This window comes from Heterodontus francisci, chromosome 48, assembly GCF_036365525.1.
Source record: "Heterodontus francisci isolate sHetFra1 chromosome 48, sHetFra1.hap1, whole genome shotgun sequence".
NCBI classification, from domain to species: Eukaryota; Metazoa; Chordata; class Chondrichthyes; order Heterodontiformes; family Heterodontidae; genus Heterodontus; species Heterodontus francisci.
Window position 1 is genome coordinate 4,785,696 of NC_090418.1, and position 20,866 is coordinate 4,806,561.

Here is a 20,866-nt window from a genome sequence, read left to right on the forward strand (position 1 = left end):
GGAACCACCGGAAGCTCCCCAACAGGTAGTGCAGGAACCACCGGACGCCCCTTAACAATTAGCGCCGGAACCACCGGAAGCTCAACTGGTAGTGCAGGAACCGCCGGACGCTCCTCATCAGGTAGTGCAGGAACCACCGAAAGCCCCTCAACAGGTAGTGCAGGAACCACCGGGAGCCCCTCTACAGGTAGTGCAGGATCCACCGCAAGCCCCGTAACAATTAGCACAGGAACCACCGGAAGCCCCTCAACAATTAGCACAGGAACTACCGGAAGCCCCTCAACAGGTAGCGCCGGAAGCACCGGTGGCTCCTCAACAGGTAGCGCAGGAACCACTGGAAGCTCCTCAACAGGTAGTGCAGGAACCACCGGTGGCTCCTCAACAGGTGGCGCAGGAACCACCGGAAGCTCCTCAACAGGTAGTGCAGGAACCACCGAAAGCTCCTCAACAGGTAGCGCAGGATCCACTGCGAGCCCCTCAACAGGTAGCGCAGGAACCACCGGGAGCCCCTCAACAGGTAGTGCAGGAACCACCCGAAGCTCCTCAACACGTAGTGCAGGAACCACCGGAAGTTCCCCAACAGGTAGTGCAGGAACCACCGGGAGTCCCACAACAGGGAGTGCAGGAACCACCGGACGCCCCGGAACAATTAGCACAGAAACCACCGGAAGCCCCTTCACAATTAGCACAGACACCACTGGAGGCCCCTTAACAATTAGCACAGGAACCACCGGAAGCCCCTCAACAGGAAGCGCAGGAACCACCGGAAGCTCCTCAACAGGCAGTGCAGGAACCACCGGAAGCCACTTAACAATTAGCACAGGAAAATCCAGAAGCCCCTTAACAATTAGTACAGGAACCACCGGAAGCTCCTCAACAGGTAGCGTAGGAACCACCGGAAGCTCCTCAACAGGTAGCGCAGGAACCACCGGAGGCCCCTTCACAATTAGCACAGAAACCACCGGAGGCCCCTTAACAATTAGCACAGGAACTACCGGAAGCCCCTCAACAGGTAGCGCCGGAACCACCGGTGGCTCCTCAACAGGTAGCGCAGGAACCACCGGAAGCTCCTCAACAGGTAGTGCAGGAACCACCGAAAGCTCCTCAACAGGTCGCAGAGGAACCACCGGAAGCCCCTTAACAGGTAGCACAGGAACCACCGGACGCCCCTTCACAATTAGCACAGGAACCACCGGAAGCCTCTCAACAGGTAGCGTAGGAACCACCGAAAGCTCCTCAACAGTTAGCACAGGAACCACCGGAAGCCCCTTGACAATTAGCGCCGGAACCACCGGTAGCTCAAATGGTAGTGCAGGAACCGCCGGACGCTCCTCATCAGGTAGTGCAGGAACCACCGAAAGCCCCTCAACAGGTAGTGCAGGAACCACCGCAAGCCCCGTAACAATTAGCACAGGAACCACCGGAAGCCCCTTCACAATTAGCACAGAAACCACCGGAGGCCCCTTAACAATTAGCACAGGAACTACCGGAAGCCCCACAACAGGTAGCGTAGGAACCACCGGAAGCTCCTCAACAGGTAGTGCAGGAACCACAGGAAGCTCCCCAACAGGTAGCGCAGGAACCACCGAAAGCTCCTCAACAGGTACCGCAGGAACCACCGGGAGCCCCTCAACAGGTAGTGCAGGAACCACCCGAAGCTCCTCAACACGTAGTGCAGGAACCACCGGAAGTTCCCCAACAGGTAGTGCAGGAACCACCGGGAGTCCCACAACAGGGAGTGCAGGAACCACCGGACGCCCCGGAACAATTAGCACAGAAACCACCGGAAGCCCCTTCACAATTAGCACAGACACCACTGGAGGCCCCTTAACAATTAGCACAGGAACCACCGGAAGCCCCTCAACAGGAAGCGCAGGAACCACCGGAAGCTCCTCAACAGGCAGTGCAGGAACCACCGGAAGCCACTTAACAATTAGCACAGGAAAATCCAGAAGCCCCTTAACAATTAGTACAGGAACCACCGGAAGCTCCTCAACAGGTAGCGTAGGAACCACCGGAAGCTCCTCAACAGGTAGCGCAGGAACCACCGGAGGCCCCTTCACAATTAGCACAGAAACCACCGGAGGCCCCTTAACAATTAGCACAGGAACTACCGGAAGCCCCTCAACAGGTAGCGCCGGAACCACCGGTGGCTCCTCAACAGGTAGCGCAGGAACCACCGGAAGCTCCTCAACAGGTAGTGCAGGAACCACCGAAAGCTCCTCAACAGGTCGCAGAGGAACCACCGGAAGCCCCTTAACAGGTAGCACAGGAACCACCGGACGCCCCTTCACAATTAGCACAGGAACCACCGGAAGCCTCTCAACAGGTAGCGTAGGAACCACCGAAAGCTCCTCAACAGTTAGCACAGGAACCACCGGAAGCCCCTTGACAATTAGCGCCGGAACCACCGGTAGCTCAAATGGTAGTGCAGGAACCGCCGGACGCTCCTCATCAGGTAGTGCAGGAACCACCGAAAGCCCCTCAACAGGTAGTGCAGGAACCACCGCAAGCCCCGTAACAATTAGCACAGGAACCACCGGAAGCCCCTTCACAATTAGCACAGAAACCACCGGAGGCCCCTTAACAATTAGCACAGGAACTACCGGAAGCCCCACAACAGGTAGCGTAGGAACCACCGGAAGCTCCTCAACAGGTAGTGCAGGAACCACAGGAAGCTCCCCAACAGGTAGCGCAGGAACCACCGAAAGCTCCTCAACAGGTAGCGCAGGAACCACTGGGAGCCCCTCAACAGGTAGCGCAGGAACCACCGCGAGCCCCTCAACAGGTATTGCAGGAACCACCCGAAGCTCCTCAACACGTAGTGCAGGAACCACCGGAAGCTCCCCAACAGGTAGTGCAGGAACCACCGGACGCCCCTTAACAATTAGCGCCGGAACCACCGGTAGCTCAACTGGTAGTGCAGGAACCGCCGGACGCTCCTCATCAGGTAGTGCAGGAACCACCGAAAGCCCCTCAACAGGTAGTGCAGGAACCACCGCAAGCCCCGTAACAATTAGCACAGGAACCACCGGAAGCCCCTTCACAATTAGCACAGAAACCACCGGAGGCCCCTTAACAATTAGCACAGGAACTACCGGAAGCCCCTCAACAGGGAGCGCCGGAACCACCGGTGGCTCCTCAACAGGTAGCGCAGGAACCACCGGAAGCTCCTCAACAGGTAGTGCAGGAACCACCGAAAGCTCCTCAACAGGTAGCAGAGGAACCACCGGAAGCCCCTTAACAATTAGCACAGGAACCACCGGAAGCCCCTTAACAATTAGCACAGGACCCAGCGGAAGCCCCTCAACAGGTAGCACAGGAACCACCGGACGCCCCTTCACAATTAGCACAGAAACCACCGGAGGCCCCTTAACAATTAGCACAGGAACTACCGGAAGCCCCACAACAGGTAGCGTAGGAACCACCGGAAGCTCCTCAACAGGTAGTGCAGGAACCACAGGAAGCTCCCCAACAGGTAGCGCAGGAACCACCAAAAGCTCCTCAACAGTTAGCACAGGAACCACCGGAAGCCCCTTAACAATTAGCGCCGGAACCACCGGAAGCTCAACTGGTAGTGCAGGAACTGCCGGACGCTCCTCATCAGGTAGTGCAGGAACCACCGAAAGCCCCTCAACATGTAGTGCAGGAACCACCGGGAGCCCCTCTACAGGTAGTGCAGGAACCACCGCAAGCCCCGTAACAATTAGCACAGGAACCACCGGAAGCCCCTTCACAATTAGCACAGAAACCACCGGAGGCCCCTTAACAATTAGCACAGGAACTACCGGAAGCCCCTCAACAGGTAGCGCAGGAACCACCGGAAGCTCCTCAACAGGTAGTGCAGGAACCACCGGAAGCTCCCCAACAGGTAGCGCAAGAACCACCGAAAGCTCCTCAACAGTTAGCACAGGAACCACCGGAAGCCCCTTAACAATTAGCGCCGGAACCACCGGAAGCTCAACTGGTAGTGCAGGAACCGCCGGACGCTCCTCTTCAGGTAGTGCAGGAACCACCGAAAGCCCCTCAACAGGTAGTGCAGGAAACACCGCAAGCCCCATAACAATTAGCACAGGAACCACCGGAAGCCCCTTCACAATTAGCACAGAAACCACCGGAGACCCCTTAACAATTAGCACAGGAACTACCGGAAGCCCCTCAACAGGTACCGCAGGAACCACCGGGAGCCCCTCAACAGGTAGTGCAGGAACCACCCGAAGCTCCTCAACACGTAGTGCAGGAACCACCGGAAGCTCCCCAACAGGTAGTGCAGGAACCACCGGACGCCCCTTAACAATTAGCGCCGGAACCACCGGAAGCTCAACTGGTAGTGCAGGAACCGCCGGACGCTCCTCATCAGGTAGTGCAGGAACCACCGAAAGCCCCTCAACAGGTAGTGCAGGAACCACCGGGAGCCCCTCTACAGGTAGTGCAGGATCCACCGCAAGCCCCGTAACAATTAGCACAGGAACCACCGGAAGCCCCTCAACAATTAGCACAGTAACTACCGGAAGCCCCTCAACAGGTAGCGCCGGAAGCACCGGTGGCTCCTCAACAGGTAGCGCAGGAACCACTGGAAGCTCCTCAACAGGTAGAGCAGGAACCACCGGTGGCTCCTCAACAGGTGGCGCAGGAACCACCGGAAGCTCCTCAACAGGTAGTGCAGGAACCACCGAAAGCTCCTCAACAGGTAGCGCAGGAACCACTGCGAGCCCCTCAACACGTAGCGCAGGAACCACCGGGAGCCCCTCAACAGGTAGTGCAGGAACCACCCGAAGCTCCTCAACACGTAGTGCAGGAACCACCGGAAGTTCCCCAACAGGAAGTGCAGGAACCACCGGGAGTCCCACAACAGGGAGTGCAGGAACCACCGGAAGCCCCGGAACAATTAGCACAGAAATCACCGGAAGCCCCTTCACAATTAGCACAGACACCACTGGAGGCCCCTTAACAATTAGCACAGGAACCACCGGAAGCCCCTCAACAGGAAGCACAGGAACCACCGGAAGCTCCTCAACAGGCAGTGCAGGAACCACCGGAAGCCACTTAACAATTAGCACAGGAAAATCCGGAAGCCCCTTAACAATTAGCACAGAAACGACCGGAAGCCCCTTAACAATTAGTACAGGAACCACCGGAAGCTCCTCAACAGGTAGCGTAGGAACCACCAGAAGCTCCTCAACAGGTAGCGCAGGAACCACCGGAGGCCCCTTCACAATTAGCACAGAAACCACCGGAGGCCCCTTAACAATTAGCACAGGAACTACCGGAAGCCCCTCAACAGGTAGCGCCGGAACCACCGGTGGCTCCTCAACAGGTAGCGCAGGAACCACCGGAAGCTCCTCAACAGGTAGTGCAGGAACCACCGGAAGCCCCTTAACAATTAGCACAGGACCCAGCGGAAGCCCCTCAACAGGTAGCACAGGAACCACCGGAGGCCCCTTAACAATTAGCACAGGAACCACCGGAAGCCCCTCAACAGGTAGCGTAGGAACCACCGAAAGCTCCTCAACAGTTAGCACAGGAACCACCGGAAGCCCCTTGACAATTAGCGCCGGAACCACCGGTAGCTCAACTGGTAGTGCAGGAACCGCCGGACGCTCCTCATCAGGTAGTGCAGGAACCACCGAAAGCCCCTCAACAGGTAGTGCAGGAACCACCGCAAGCCCCGGAACAATGTGCACAGGAACCACCGGAAGCCCGTTCACAATTAGCACAGAAACCACCGGAGGCCCCTTAACAATTAGCACAGGAACTACCGGAAGCCCCACAACAGGTAGCGCAGGAACCACCGGAAGCTCCTCAACAGGTAGTGCAGGAACCACCGAAAGCCCCTCAACAGGTAGTGCAGGAACCACCGGGAGCCCCTCTACAGGTAGTGCAGGATCCACCGCAAGCCCCGTAACAATTAGCACAGGAACCACCGGAAGCCCCTCAACAATTAGCACAGGAACTACCGGAAGCCCCTCAACAGGTAGCGCCGGAAGCACCGGTGGCTCCTCAACAGGTAGCGCAGGAACCACTGGAAGCTCCTCAACAGGTAGTGCAGGAACCACCGGTGGCTCCTCAACAGGTGGCGCAGGAACCACCGGAAGCTCCTCAACAGGTAGTGCAGGAACCACCGAAAGCTCCTCAACAGGTAGCGCAGGATCCACTGCGAGCCCCTCAACAGGTAGCGCAGGAACCACCGGGAGCCCCTCAACAGGTAGTGCAGGAACCACCCGAAGCTCCTCAACACGTAGTGCAGGAACCACCGGAAGTTCCCCAACAGGTAGTGCAGGAACCACCGGGAGTCCCACAACAGGGAGTGCAGGAACCACCGGACGCCCCGGAACAATTAGCACAGAAACCACCGGAAGCCCCTTCACAATTAGCACAGACACCACTGGAGGCCCCTTAACAATTAGCACAGGAACCACCGGAAGCCCCTCAACAGGAAGCGCTGGAACCACCGGAAGCTCCTCAACAGGCAGTGCAGGAACCACCGGAAGCCACTTAACAATTAGCACAGGAAAATCCGGAAGCCCCTTAACAATTAGCACAGAAACGACCGGAAGCCCCTTAACAATTAGTACAGGAACCACCGGAAGCTCCTCAACAGGTAGCGTAGGAACCACCGGAAGCTCCTCAACAGGTAGCGCAGGAACCACCGGACGCTCCTCATCAGGTAGTGCAGGAACCACCGAAAGCCCCTCAACAGGTAGTGCAGGAACCACCGCAAGCCCCGTAACAATTAGCACAGGAACCACCGGAAGCCCCTTCACAATTAGCACAGAAACCACCGGAGGCCCCTTAACAATTAGCACAGGAACTACCGGAAGCCCCACAACAGGTAGCGTAGGAACCACCGGAAGCTCCTCAACAGGTAGTGCAGGAACCACAGGAAGCTCCCCAACAGGTAGCGCAGGAACCACCGAAAGCTCCTCAACAGGTAGCGCAGGAACCACTGGGAGCCCCTCAACAGGTAGCGCAGGAACCACCGCGAGCCCCTCAACAGGTATTGCAGGAACCACCCGAAGCTCCTCAACACGTAGTGCAGGAACCACCGGAAGCTCCCCAACAGGTAGTGCAGGAACCACCGGACGCCCCTTAACAATTAGCGCCGGAACCACCGGTAGCTCAACTGGTAGTGCAGGAACCGCCGGACGCTCCTCATCAGGTAGTGCAGGAACCACCGAAAGCCCCTCAACAGGTAGTGCAGGAACCACCGCAAGCCCCGTAACAATTAGCACAGGAACCACCGGAAGCCCCTTCACAATTAGCACAGAAACCACCGGAGGCCCCTTAACAATTAGCACAGGAACTACCGGAAGCCCCTCAACAGGGAGCGCCGGAACCACCGGTGGCTCCTCAACAGGTAGCGCAGGAACCACCGGAAGCTCCTCAACAGGTAGTGCAGGAACCACCGAAAGCTCCTCAACAGGTAGCAGAGGAACCACCGGAAGCCCCTTAACAATTAGCACAGGAACCACCGGAAGCCCCTTAACAATTAGCACAGGACCCAGCGGAAGCCCCTCAACAGGTAGCACAGGAACCACCGGACGCCCCTTCACAATTAGCACAGAAACCACCGGAGGCCCCTTAACAATTAGCACAGGAACTACCGGAAGCCCCACAACAGGTAGCGTAGGAACCACCGGAAGCTCCTCAACAGGTAGTGCAGGAACCACAGGAAGCTCCCCAACAGGTAGCGCAGGAACCACCAAAGGCTCCTCAACAGTTAGCACAGGAACCACCGGAAGCCCCTTAACAATTAGCGCCGGAACCACCGGAAGCTCAACTGGTAGTGCAGGAACCGCCGGACGCTCCTCATCAGGTAGTGCAGGAACCACCGAAAGCCCCTCAACATGTAGTGCAGGAACCACCGGGAGCCCCTCTACAGGTAGTGCAGGAACCACCGCAAGCCCCGTAACAATTAGCACAGGAACCACCGGAAGCCCCTTCACAATTAGCACAGAAACCACCGGAGGCCCCTTAACAATTAGCACAGGAACTACCGGAAGCCCCTCAACAGGTAGCGCAGGAACCACCGGAAGCTCCTCAACAGGTAGTGCAGGAACCACCGGAAGCTCCCCAACAGGTAGCGCAAGAACCACCGAAAGCTCCTCAACAGTTAGCACAGGAACCACCGGAAGCCCCTTAACAATTAGCGCCGGAACCACCGGAAGCTCAACTGGTAGTGCAGGAACCGCCGGACGCTCCTCTTCAGGTAGTGCAGGAACCACCGAAAGCCCCTCAACAGGTAGTGCAGGAAACACCGCAAACCCCATAACAATTAGCACAGGAACCACCGGAAGCCCCTTCACAATTAGCACAGAAACCACCGGAGACCCCTTAACAATTAGCACAGGAACTACCGGAAGCCCCTCAACAGGTACCGCAGGAACCACCGGGAGCCCCTCAACAGGTAGTGCAGGAACCACCCGAAGCTCCTCAACACGTAGTGCAGGAACCACCGGAAGCTCCCCAACAGGTAGTGCAGGAACCACCGGACGCCCCTTAACAATTAGCGCCGGAACCACCGGAAGCTCAACTGGTAGTGCAGGAACCGCCGGACGCTCCTCATCAGGTAGTGCAGGAACCACCGAAAGCCCCTCAACAGGTAGTGCAGGAACCACCGGGAGCCCCTCTACAGGTAGTGCAGGATCCACCGCAAGCCCCGTAACAATTAGCACAGGAACCACCGGAAGCCCCTCAACAATTAGCACAGGAACTACCGGAAGCCCCTCAACAGGTAGCGCCGGAAGCACCGGTGGCTCCTCAACAGGTAGCGCAGGAACCACTGGAAGCTCCTCAACAGGTAGAGCAGGAACCACCGGTGGCTCCTCAACAGGTGGCGCAGGAACCACCGGAAGCTCCTCAACAGGTAGTGCAGGAACCACCGAAAGCTCCTCAACAGGTAGCGCAGGAACCACTGCGAGCCCCTCAACACGTAGCGCAGGAACCACCGGGAGCCCCTCAACAGGTAGTGCAGGAACCACCCGAAGCTCCTCAACACGTAGTGCAGGAACCACCGGAAGTTCCCCAACAGGAAGTGCAGGAACCACCGGGAGTCCCACAACAGGGAGTGCAGGAACCACCGGAAGCCCCGGAACAATTAGCACAGAAATCACCGGAAGCCCCTTCACAATTAGCACAGACACCACTGGAGGCCCCTTAACAATTAGCACAGGAACCACCGGAAGCCCCTCAACAGGAAGCGCAGGAACCACCGGAAGCTCCTCAACAGGCAGTGCAGGAACCACCGGAAGCCACTTAACAATTAGCACAGGAAAATCCGGAAGCCCCTTAACAATTAGCACAGAAACGACCGGAAGCCCCTTAACAATTAGTACAGGAACCACCGGAAGCTCCTCAACAGGTAGCGTAGGAACCACCGGAAGCTCCTCAACAGGTAGCGCAGGAACCACTGGAGGCCCCTTCACAATTAGCACAGAAACCACCGGAGGCCCCTTAACAATTAGCACAGGAACTACCGGAAGCCCCTCAACAGGTAGCGCCGGAACCACCGGTGGCTCCTCAACAGGTAGCGCAGGAACCACCGGAAGCTCCTCAACAGGTAGTGCAGGAACCACCGGAAGCCCCTTAACAATTAGCACAGGACCCAGCGGAAGCCCCTCAACAGGTAGCACAGGAACCACCGGACGCCCCTTCACAATTCGCACAGAAACCACCGGAGGCCCCTTAACAATTAGCACAGGAACCACCGGAAGCCCCTCAACAGGTAGCGTAGGAACCACCGAAAGCTCCTCAACAGTTAGCACAGGAACCACCGGAAGCCCCTTGACAATTAGCGCCGGAACCACCGGTAGCTCAACTGGTAGTGCAGGAACCGCCGGACGCTCCTCATCAGGTAGTGCAGGAACCACCGAAAGCCCCTCAACAGGTAGTGCAGGAACCACCGCAAGCCCCGGAACAATTAGCACAGGAACCACCGGAAGCCCATTCACAATTAGCACAGAAACCACCGGAGGCCCCTTAACAATTAGCACAGGAACTACCGGAAGCCCCACAACAGGTAGCGCAGGAACCACCGGAAGCTCCTCAACAGGTAGTGCAGGAACCACCGAAAGCCCCTCAACAGGTAGTGCAGGAACCACCGGGAGCCCCTCTACAGGTAGTGCAGGATCCACCGCAAGCCCCGTAACAATTAGCACAGGAACCACCGGAAGCCCCTCAACAATTAGCACAGGAACTACTGGAAGCCCCTCAACAGGTAGCGCCGGAAGCACCGGTGGCTCCTCAACAGGTAGCGCAGGAACCACTGGAAGCTCCTCAACAGGTAGTGCAGGAACCACCGGTGGCTCCTCAACAGGTGGCGCAGGAACCACCGGAAGCTCCTCAACAGGTAGTGCAGGAACCACCGAAAGCTCCTCAACAGGTATCGCAGGATCCACTGCGAGCCCCTCAACAGGTAGCGCAGGATCCACCGGGAGCCCCTCAACAGGTAGTGCAGGAACCACCCGAAGCTCCTCAACACGTAGTGCAGGAACCACCGGAAGTTCCCCAACAGGTAGTGCAGGAACCACCGGGAGTCCCACAACAGGGAGTGCAGGAACCACCGGACGCCCCGGAACAATTAGCACAGAAACCACCGGAAGCCCCTTCACAATTAGCACAGACACCACTGGAGGCCCCTTAACAATTAGCACAGGAACCACCGAAAGCCCCTCAACAGGAAGCGCTGGAACCACCGGAAGCTCCTCAACAGGCAGTGCAGGAACCACCGGAAGCCACTTAACAATTAGCACAGGAAAATCCGGAAGCCCCTTAACAATTAGCACAGAAACGACCGGAAGCCCCTTAACAATTAGTACAGGAACCACCGGAAGCTCCTCAACAGGTAGCGTAGGAACCACCGGAAGCTCCTCAACAGGTAGCGCAGGAACCACCGGAGGCCCCTTCACAATTAGCACAGAAACCACCGGAGGCCCCTTAACAATTAGCACAGGAACTACCGGAAGCCCCTCAACAGGTAGCGCCGGAACCACCTGTGGCTCCTCAACAGGTAGCGCAGGAACCACCGGAAGCTCCTCAACAGGTAGTGCAGGAACCACCGAAAGCTCCTCAACAGGTCGCAGAGGAACCACCGGAAGCCCCTTAACAATTAGCACAGGAACCACCGGAAGCCCCTTAACAATTAGCACAGGACCCAGCGGAAGCCCCTCAACAGGTAGCACAGGAACCACCGGACGCCCCTTCACAATTAGCACAGGAACCACCGGAAGCCTCTCAACAGGTAGCGTAGGAACCACCGAAAGCTCCTCAACAGTTAGCACAGGAACCACCGGAAGCCCCTTGACAATTAGCGCCGGAACCACCGGTAGCTCAAATGGTAGTGCAGGAACCGCCGGACGCTCCTCATCAGGTAGTGCAGGAACCACCGAAAGCCCCTCAACAGGTAGTGCAGGAACCACCGCAAGCCCCGTAACAATTAGCACAGGAACCACCGGAAGCCCCTTAACAATTAGCACAGAAACCACCGGAGGCCCCTTAACAATTAGCACAGGAACTACCGGAAGCCCCACAACAGGTAGCGTAAGAACCACCGGAAGCTCCTCAACAGGTAGTGCAGGAACCACAGGAAGCTCCCCAACAGGTAGCGCAGGAACCACCGAAAGCTCCTCAACAGGTAGCGCAGGAACCACTGGGAGCCCCTCAACAGGTAGCGCAGGAACCACCGCGAGCCCCTCAACAGGTATTGCAGGAACCACCCGAAGCTCCTCAACACGTAGTGCAGGAACCACCGGAAGCTCCCCAACAGGTAGTGCAGGAACCACCGGACGCCCCTTAACAATTAGCGCCGGAACCACCGGTAGCTCAACTGGTAGTGCAGGAACCGCCGGACGCTCCTCATCAGGTAGTGCAGGAACCACCGAAAGCCCCTCAACAGGTAGTGCAGGAACCACCGCAAGCCCCGTAACAATTAGCACAGGAACCACCGGAAGCCCCTTCACAATTAGCACAGAAACCACCGGAGGCCCCTTAACAATTAGCACAGGAACTACCGGAAGCCCCTCAACAGGGAGCGCCGGAACCACCGGTGGCTCCTCAACAGGTAGCGCAGGAACCACCGGAAGCTCCTCAACAGGTAGTGCAGGAACCACCGAAAGCTCCTCAACAGGTAGCAGAGGAACCACCGGAAGCCCCTTAACAATTAGCACAGGAACCACCGGAAGCCCCTTAACAATTAGCACAGGACCCAGCGGAAGCCCCTCAACAGGTAGCACAGGAACCACCGGACGCCCCTTCACAATTAGCACAGAAACCACCGGAGGCCCCTTAACAATTAGCACAGGAACTACCGGAAGCCCCACAACAGGTAGCGTAGGAACCACCGGAAGCTCCTCAACAGGTAGTGCAGGAACCACAGGAAGCTCCCCAACAGGTAGCGCAGGAACCACCAAAAGCTCCTCAACAGTTAGCACAGGAACCACCGGAAGCCCCTTAACAATTAGCGCCGGAACCACCGGAAGCTCAACTGGTAGTGCAGGAACCGCCGGACGCTCCTCATCAGGTAGTGCAGGAACCACCGAAAGCCCCTCAACATGTAGTGCAGGAACCACCGGGAGCCCCTCTACTGGTAGTGCAGGAACCACCGCAAGCCCCGTAACAATTAGCACAGGAACCACCGGAAGCCCCTTCACAATTAGCACAGAAACCACCGGAGGCCCCTTAACAATTAGCACAGGAACTACCGGAAGCCCCTCAACAGGTAGCGCAGGAACCACCGGAAGCTCCTCAACAGGTAGTGCAGGAACCACCGGAAGCTCCCCAACAGGTAGCGCAAGAACCACCGAAAGCTCCTCAACAGTTAGCACAGGAACCACCGGAAGCCCCTTAACAATTAGCGCCGGAACCACCGGAAGCTCAACTGGTAGTGCAGGAACCGCCGGACGCTCCTCTTCAGGTAGTGCAGGAACCACCGAAAGCCCCTCAACAGGTAGTGCAGGAAACACCGCAAGCCCCATAACAATTAGCACAGGAACCACCGGAAGCCCCTTCACAATTAGCACAGAAACCACCGGAGACCCCTTAACAATTAGCACAGGAACTACCGGAAGCCCCTCAACAGGTACCGCAGGAACCACCGGGAGCCCCTCAACAGGTAGTGCAGGAACCACCCGAAGCTCCTCAACACGTAGTGCAGGAACCACCGGAAGCTCCCCAACAGGTAGTGCAGGAACCACCGGACGCCCCTTAACAATTAGCGCCGGAACCACCGGAAGCTCAACTGGTAGTGCAGGAACCGCCGGACGCTCCTCATCAGGTAGTGCAGGAACCACCGAAAGCCCCTCAACAGGTAGTGCAGGAACCACCGGGAGCCCCTCTACAGGTAGTGCAGGATCCACCGCAAGCCCCGTAACAATTAGCACAGGAACCACCGGAAGCCCCTCAACAATTAGCACAGGAACTACCGGAAGCCCCTCAACAGGTAGCGCCGGAAGCACCGGTGGCTCCTCAACAGGTAGCGCAGGAACCACTGGAAGCTCCTCAACAGGTAGTGCAGGAACCACCGGTGGCTCCTCAACAGGTGGCGCAGGAACCACCGGAAGCTCCTCAACAGGTAGTGCAGGAACCACCGAAAGCTCCTCAACAGGTAGCGCAGGAACCACTGCGAGCCCCTCAACACGTAGCGCAGGAACCACCGGGAGCCCCTCAACAGGTAGTGCAGGAACCACCCGAAGCTCCTCAACACATAGTGCAGGAACCACCGGATGTTCCCCAACAGGAAGTGCAGGAACCACCGGGAGTCCCACAACAGGGAGTGCAGGAACCACCGGAAGCCCCGGAACAATTAGCACAGAAATCACCGGAAGCCCCTTCACAATTAGCACAGACACCACTGGAGGCCCCTTAACAATTAGCACAGGAACCACCGGAAGCCCCTCAACAGGAAGCGCAGGAACCACCGGAAGCTCCTCAACAGGCAGTGCAGGAACCACCGGAAGCCACTTAACAATTAGCACAGGAAAATCCGGAAGCCCCTTAACAATTAGCACAGAAACGACCGGAAGCCCCTTAACAATTAGTACAGGAACCACCGGAAGCTCCTCAACAGGTAGCGTAGGAACCACCGGAAGCTCCTCAACAGGTAGCGCAGGAACCACCGGAGGCCCCTTCACAATTAGCACAGAAACCACCGGAGGCCCCTTAACAATTAGCACAGGAACTACCGGAAGCCCCTCAACAGGTAGCGCCGGAACCACCGGTGGCTCCTCAACAGGTAGCGCAGGAACCACCGGAAGCTCCTCAACAGGTAGTGCAGGAACCACCGGAAGCCCCTTAACAATTAGCACAGGACCCAGCGGAAGCCCCTCAACAGGTAGCACAGGAACCACCGGACGCCCCTTCACAATTAGCACAGAAACCACCGGAGGCCCCTTAACAATTAGCACAGGAACCACCGGAAGCCCCTCAACAGGTAGCGTAGGAACCACCGAAAGCTCCTCAACAGTTAGCACAGGAACCACCGGAAGCCCCTTGACAATTAGCGCCGGAACCACCGGTAGCTCAACTGGTAGTGCAGGAACCGCCGGACGCTCCTCATCAGGTAGTGCAGGAACCACCGAAAGCCCCTCAACAGGTAGTGCAGGAACCACCGCAAGCCCCGGAACAATTAGCACAGGAACCACCGGAAGCCCCTTCACAATTAGCACAGAAACCACCGGAGGCCCCTTAACAATTAGCACAGGAACTACCGGAAGCCCCTCAACAGGTAGCGCCGGAACCACCGGTGGCTCCTCAACAGGTAGCGCAGGAACCACCGGAAGCTCCTCAACAGGTAGAGCAGGAAACACCGCAAGCCCCTTAACAATTAGCACAGAAACCACCGGAGGCCCCTTAACAATTAGCACAGGAACTACCGGAAGCCCCTCAACAGGTAGCGCCGGAACCACCGGTGGCTCCTCAACAGGTAGCGCAGGAACCGCCGGACGCTCCTCAACAGGTAGCGCAGGAACCACTGGGAGCCCCTCAACAGCGAGCGCAGGTCCCACCGGGAGCCCCTCAACAGGTAGTGCAGGAACCACCCGAAGCTCCTCAACACGTAGTGCAGGAACCACCGGACGTTCCCCAACAGGTAGTACAGGAACAACCGGGAGCCCCTCAACAGGTAGTGCAGGAACCACCAGAAGCACCGTAACAATTAGCACAGAAACCACCGGAAGCCCCTTCACAATTAGCACAGACACCACCGGAGGCCCCTTAACAATTAGCACAGGAACCACCGGAAGCCCCTTAACAATTAGCGCCGGAACCACCGGAAGCTCAACTGGTAGTGCAGGAACCGCCGGACGCTCCTCTTCAGGTAGTGCAGGAACCACCGAAAGCCAATCGACAGGTAGTGCAGGAAACACCGCAAGCCCCGTAACAATTAGCACAGGAACCACCGGAGGCCCCTTAACAATTAGCACAGGAACTACCGGAAGCCCCTCAACAGGTACCGCAGGAACCACCGGAAGCTCCTCAACAGGTAGTGCAGGAACCACCGGAAGCTCCTCAACAGGTAGTGCAGGAACCACAGGAAGCTCCCCAACAGGTAGCGCAGGAACCACCAAAAGCTCCTCAACAGTTAGCACAGGAACCACCGGAAGCCCCTTAACAATTAGCGCCGGAACCACCGGAAGCTCAACTGGTAGTGCAGGAACCGCCGGACGCTCCTCATCAGGTAGTGCAGGAACCACCGAAAGCCCCTCAACATGTAGTGCAGGAACCACCGGGAGCCCCTCTACTGGTAGTGCAGGAACCACCGCAAGCCCCGTAACAATTAGCACAGGAACCACCGGAAGCCCCTTCACAATTAGCACAGAAACCACCGGAGGCCCCTTAACAATTAGCACAGGAACTACCGGAAGCCCCTCAACAGGTAGCGCAGGAACCACCGGAAGCTCCTCAACAGGTAGTGCAGGAACCACCGGAAGCTCCCCAACAGGTAGCGCAAGAACCACCGAAAGCTCCTCAACAGTTAGCACAGGAACCACCGGAAGCCCCTTAACAATTAGCGCCGGAACCACCGGAAGCTCAACTGGTAGTGCAGGAACTGCCGGACGCTCCTCTTCAGGTAGTGCAGGAACCACCGAAAGCCCCTCAACAGGTAGTGCAGGAAACACCGCAAGCCCCATAACAATTAGCACAGGAACCACCGGAAGCCCCTTCACAATTAGCACAGAAACCACCGGAGACCCCTTAACAATTAGCACAGGAACTACCGGAAGCCCCTCAACAGGTACCGCAGGAACCACCGGGAGCCCCTCAACAGGTAGTGCAGGAACCACCCGAAGCTCCTCAACACGTAGTGCAGGAACCACCGGAAGCTCCCCAACAGGTAGTGCAGGAACCACCGGACGCCCCTTAACAATTAGCGCCGGAACCACCGGAAGCTCAACTGGTAGTGCAGGAACCGCCGGACGCTCCTCATCAGGTAGTGCAGGAACCACCGAAAGCCCCTCAACAGGTAGTGCAGGAACCACCGGGAGCCCCTCTACAGGTAGTGCAGGATCCACCGCAAGCCCCGTAACAATTAGCACAGGAACCACCGGAAGCCCCTCAACAATTAGCACAGGAACTACCGGAAGCCCCTCAACAGGTAGCGCCGGAAGCACCGGTGGCTCCTCAACAGGTAGCGCAGGAACCACTGGAAGCTCCTCAACAGGTAGTGCAGGAACCACCGGTGGCTCCTCAACAGGTGGCGCAGGAACCACCGGAAGCTCCTCAACAGGTAGTGCAGGAACCACCGAAAGCTCCTCAACACGTAGCGCAGGAACCACTGCGAGCCCCTCAACACGTAGCGCAGGAACCACCGGGAGCCCCTCAACAGGTAGTGCAGGAACCACCCGAAGCTCCTCAACACATAGTGCAGGAACCACCGGATGTTCCCCAACAGGAAGTGCAGGAACCACCGGGAGTCCCACAACAGGGAGTGCAGGAACCACCGGAAGCCCCGGAACAATTAGCACAGAAATCACCGGAAGCCCCTTCACAATTAGCACAGACACCACTGGAGGCCCCTTAACAATTAGCACAGGAACCACCGGAAGCCCCTCAACAGGAAGCGCAGGAACCACCGGAAGCTCCTCAACAGGCAGTGCAGGAACCACCGGAAGCCACTTAACAATTAGCACAGGAAAATCCGGAAGCCCCTTAACAATTAGCACAGAAACGACCGGAAGCCCCTTAACAATTAGTACAGGAACCACCGGAAGCTCCTCAACAGGTAGCGTAGGAACCACCGGAAGCTCCTCAACAGGTAGCGCAGGAACCACCGGAGGCCCCTTCACAATTAGCACAGAAACCACCGGAGGCCCCTTAACAATTAGCACAGGAACTACCGGAAGCCCCTCAACAGGTAGCGCCGGAACCACCGGTGGCTCCTCAACAGGTAGCGCAGGAACCACCGGAAGCTCCTCAACAGGTAGTGCAGGAACCACCGGAAGCCCCTTAACAATTAGCACAGGACCCAGCGGAAGCCCCTCAACAGGTAGCACAGGAACCACTGGACGCCCCTTCACAATTAGCACAGAAACCACCGGAGGCCCCTTAACAATTAGCACAGGAACCACCGGAAGCCCCTCAACAGGTAGCGTAGGAACCACCGAAAGCTCCTCAACAGTTAGCACAGGAACCACCGGAAGCCCCTTGACAATTAGCGCCGGAACCACCGGTAGCTCAACTGGTAGTGCAGGAACCGCCGGACGCTCCTCATCAGGTAGTGCAGGAACCACCGAAAGCCCCTCAACAGGTAGTGCAGGAACCACCGCAAGCCCCGGAACAATTAGCACAGGAACCACCGGAAGCCCCTTCACAATTAGCACAGAAACCACCGGAGGCCCCTTAACAATTAGCACAGGAACTACCGGAAGCCCCACAACAGGTAGCGCAGGAACCACCGGAAGCTCCTCAACAGGTAGTGCAGGAACCACCGGAAGCTCCCCAACAGGTAGCGCAAGAACCACCGAAAGCTCCTCAACAGTTAGCACAGGAACCACCGGAAGCCCCTTAACAATTAGCGCCGGAACCACCGGAAGCTCAACTGGTAGTACAGGAACCACCGGAAGCCCCTTCACAATTAGCACAGAAACCACCGGAGGCCCCTTAACAATTAGCACAGGAACCACCGGAAGCCCCTCAACAGGTAGCGTAGGAACCACCGAAAGCTCCTCAACAGTTAGCACAGGAACCACCGGAAGCCCCTTGACAATTAGCGCCGGAACCACCGGTAGCTCAACTGGTAGTGCAGGAACCGCCGGACGCTCCTCATCAGGTAGTGCAGGAACCACCGAAAGCCCCTCAACAGGTAGTGCAGGAACCACCGCAAGCCCCGGAACAATTAGCACAGGAACCACCGGAAGCCCCTTCACAATTAGCACAGAAACCACCGGAGGCCCCTTAACAATTAGCACAGGAACTACCGGAAGCCCCACAACAGGTAGCGCAGGAACCACCGGAAGCTCCTCAACAGGTAGTGCAGGAACCACCGGAAGCTCCCCAACAGGTAGCGCAAGAACCACCGAAAGCTCCTCAACAGTTAGCACAGGAACCACCGGAAGCCCCTTAACAATTAGCGCCGGAACCACCGGAAGCTCAACTGGTAGTGCAGGAACCGCCGGACGCTCCTCTTCAGGTAGTGCAGGAACCACCGAAAGCCCATCAACAGGTAGTGCAGGAAACACCGCAAGCCCCGTAACAATTAGCACAGGAACCACCGGGGGCCCCTTAACAATTAGCACAGGAACTACCGGAAGCCCCTCAACAGGTACCGCAGGAACCACCGGAAGCTCCTCAACAGGTAGTGCAGGAACCACCGGAAGCTCCTCAACAGGTAGCGCAGGAACCACTGGGAGCCCCTCAACAGCGAGCGCAGGTCCCACCGGGAGCCCCTCAACAGGTAGTGCAGGAACCACCCGAAGCTCCTCAACACGTAGTGCAGGAACCACCGGACGTTCCCCAACAGGTAGTACAGGAACAACCGGGAGCCCCTCAACAGGTAGTGCAGGAACCACCAGAAGCACCGTAACAATTAGCACAGAAACCACCGGAAGCCCCTTCACAATTAGCACAGACACCACCGGAGGCCCCTTAACAATTAGCACAGGAACCACCGGAAGCCCCTCAACAGGTAGTGCAGGAACCACCGCAAGCCCCGGAACAATTAGCACAGGAACCACCGGAAGCCCCTTCACAATTAGCACAGAAACCACCGGAGGCCCCTTAACAATTAGCACAGGAACTACCGGAAGCCCCACAACAGGTAGCGCAGGAACCACCGGAAGCTCCTCAACAGGTAGTGCAGGAACCACCGGAAGCTCCCCAACAGGTAGCGCAAGAACCACCGAAAGCTCCTCAACAGTTAGCACAGGAACCACCGGAAGCCCCTTAACAATTAGCGCCGGAACCACCGGAAGCTCAACTGGTAGTACAGGAACCACCGGAAGCCCCTTCACAATTAGCACAGAAACCACCGGAGGCCCCTTAACAATTAGCACAGGAACCACCGGAAGCCCCTCAACAGGTAGCGTAGGAACCACCGAAAGCTCCTCAACAGTTAGCACAGGAACCACCGGAAGCCCCTTGACAATTAGCGCCGGAACCACCGGTAGCTCAACTGGTAGTGCAGGAACCGCCGGACGCTCCTCATCAGGTAGTGCAGGAACCACCGAAAGCCCCTCAACAGGTAGTGCAGGAACCACCGCAAGCCCCGGAACAATTAGCACAGGAACCACCGGAAGCCCCTTCACAATTAGCACAGAAACCACCGGAGGCCCCTTAACAATTAGCACAGGAACTACCGGAAGCCCCACAACAGGTAGCGCAGGAACCACCGGAAGCTCCTCAACAGGTAGTGCAGGAACCACCGGAAGCTCCCCAACAGGTAGCGCAAGAACCACCGAAAGCTCCTCAACAGTTAGCACAGGAACCACCGGAAGCCCCTTAACAATTAGCGCCGGAACCACCGGAAGCTCAACTGGTAGTGCAGGAACCGCCGGACGCTCCTCTTCAGGTAGTGCAGGAACCACCGAAAGCCCATCAACAGGTAGTGCAGGAAACACCGCAAGCCCCGTAACAATTAGCACAGGAACCACCGGGGGCCCCTTAACAATTAGCACAGGAACTACCGGAAGCCCCTCAACAGGTACCGCAGGAACCACCGGAAGCTCCTCAACAGGTAGTGCAGGAACCACCGGAAGCTCCTCAACAGGTAGCGCAGGAACCACTGGGAGCCCCTCAACAGCGAGCGCAGGTCCCACCGGGAGCCCCTCAACAGGTAGTGCAGGAACCACCCGAAGCTCCTCAACACGTAGTGCAGGAACCACCGGACGTTCCCCAACAGGTAGTACAGGAACAACCGGGAGCCCCTCAACAGGTAGTGCAGGAACCACCAGAAGCACCGTAACAATTAGCACAGAAACCACCGGAAGCCCCTTCACAATTAGCACAGACACCACCGGAGGCCCCTTAACAATTAGCACAGGAACCACCGGAAGCCCCTCAACAGGAAGCGCAGGAACCACTGGAAGCTCCTCAACAGGTAGTGCAGGAACCACCGGAAGCCCCTTAACAATTAGCACAGGAAAAACCGGAAGCCCCTTAACAATTAGCACAGAAACGACCGGAAGCCCCTTAACAATTAGCACAGGAACCACCGGAAGCCCCTCAACAGGTAGCGCAGGAACCACCGGAATTTCCTCAACAGGTAGCGCAGGAACCACCGGAATCTCCTCAACAGGTAGCGCAGGAACCACTGGGAGCCCCGTAACAATTAGCACAGCAACCACCGGACGCCCCTTCACAATTAGCACAGAAACCACCGGAGGCCCCTTAACAATTAGCACAGGAACCACCGGAAGCCCCTCAACAGGTAGCGTAG

General features: G+C 57.4%; 2 protein-coding genes across 2 annotated transcripts in view; both read left to right on the top strand.

The window, feature by feature from the left end:
• Positions 1–20,866, top strand: part of LOC137357333 (mucin-17-like) — a 193,170-nt gene that overhangs the window by 119,273 nt on the left and 53,031 nt on the right. The gene's annotated exons all lie outside the window — the stretch shown is intronic.
• The window catches only part of LOC137357317 (mucin-19-like), a gene marked incomplete at its 5' end in the record, with an annotated part of 39,979 nt that overhangs the window by 8,412 nt on the left and 10,701 nt on the right, over positions 1–20,866 (top strand). Inside the window, 10 exons of the mRNA XM_068023571.1 lie at positions 2,657–2,854; positions 4,526–4,756; positions 6,866–7,063; positions 8,518–9,243; positions 10,316–10,513; positions 11,567–11,764; positions 14,918–15,115; positions 16,622–16,819; positions 18,788–18,985; positions 20,165–20,362. Of these exons, the coding sequence (XP_067879672.1) occupies positions 2,657–2,854; positions 4,526–4,756; positions 6,866–7,063; positions 8,518–9,243; positions 10,316–10,513; positions 11,567–11,764; positions 14,918–15,115; positions 16,622–16,819; positions 18,788–18,985; positions 20,165–20,362 (2,541 nt within the window). The remainder of the gene's footprint in view (positions 1–2,656; positions 2,855–4,525; positions 4,757–6,865; positions 7,064–8,517; positions 9,244–10,315; positions 10,514–11,566; positions 11,765–14,917; positions 15,116–16,621; positions 16,820–18,787; positions 18,986–20,164; positions 20,363–20,866) is intronic.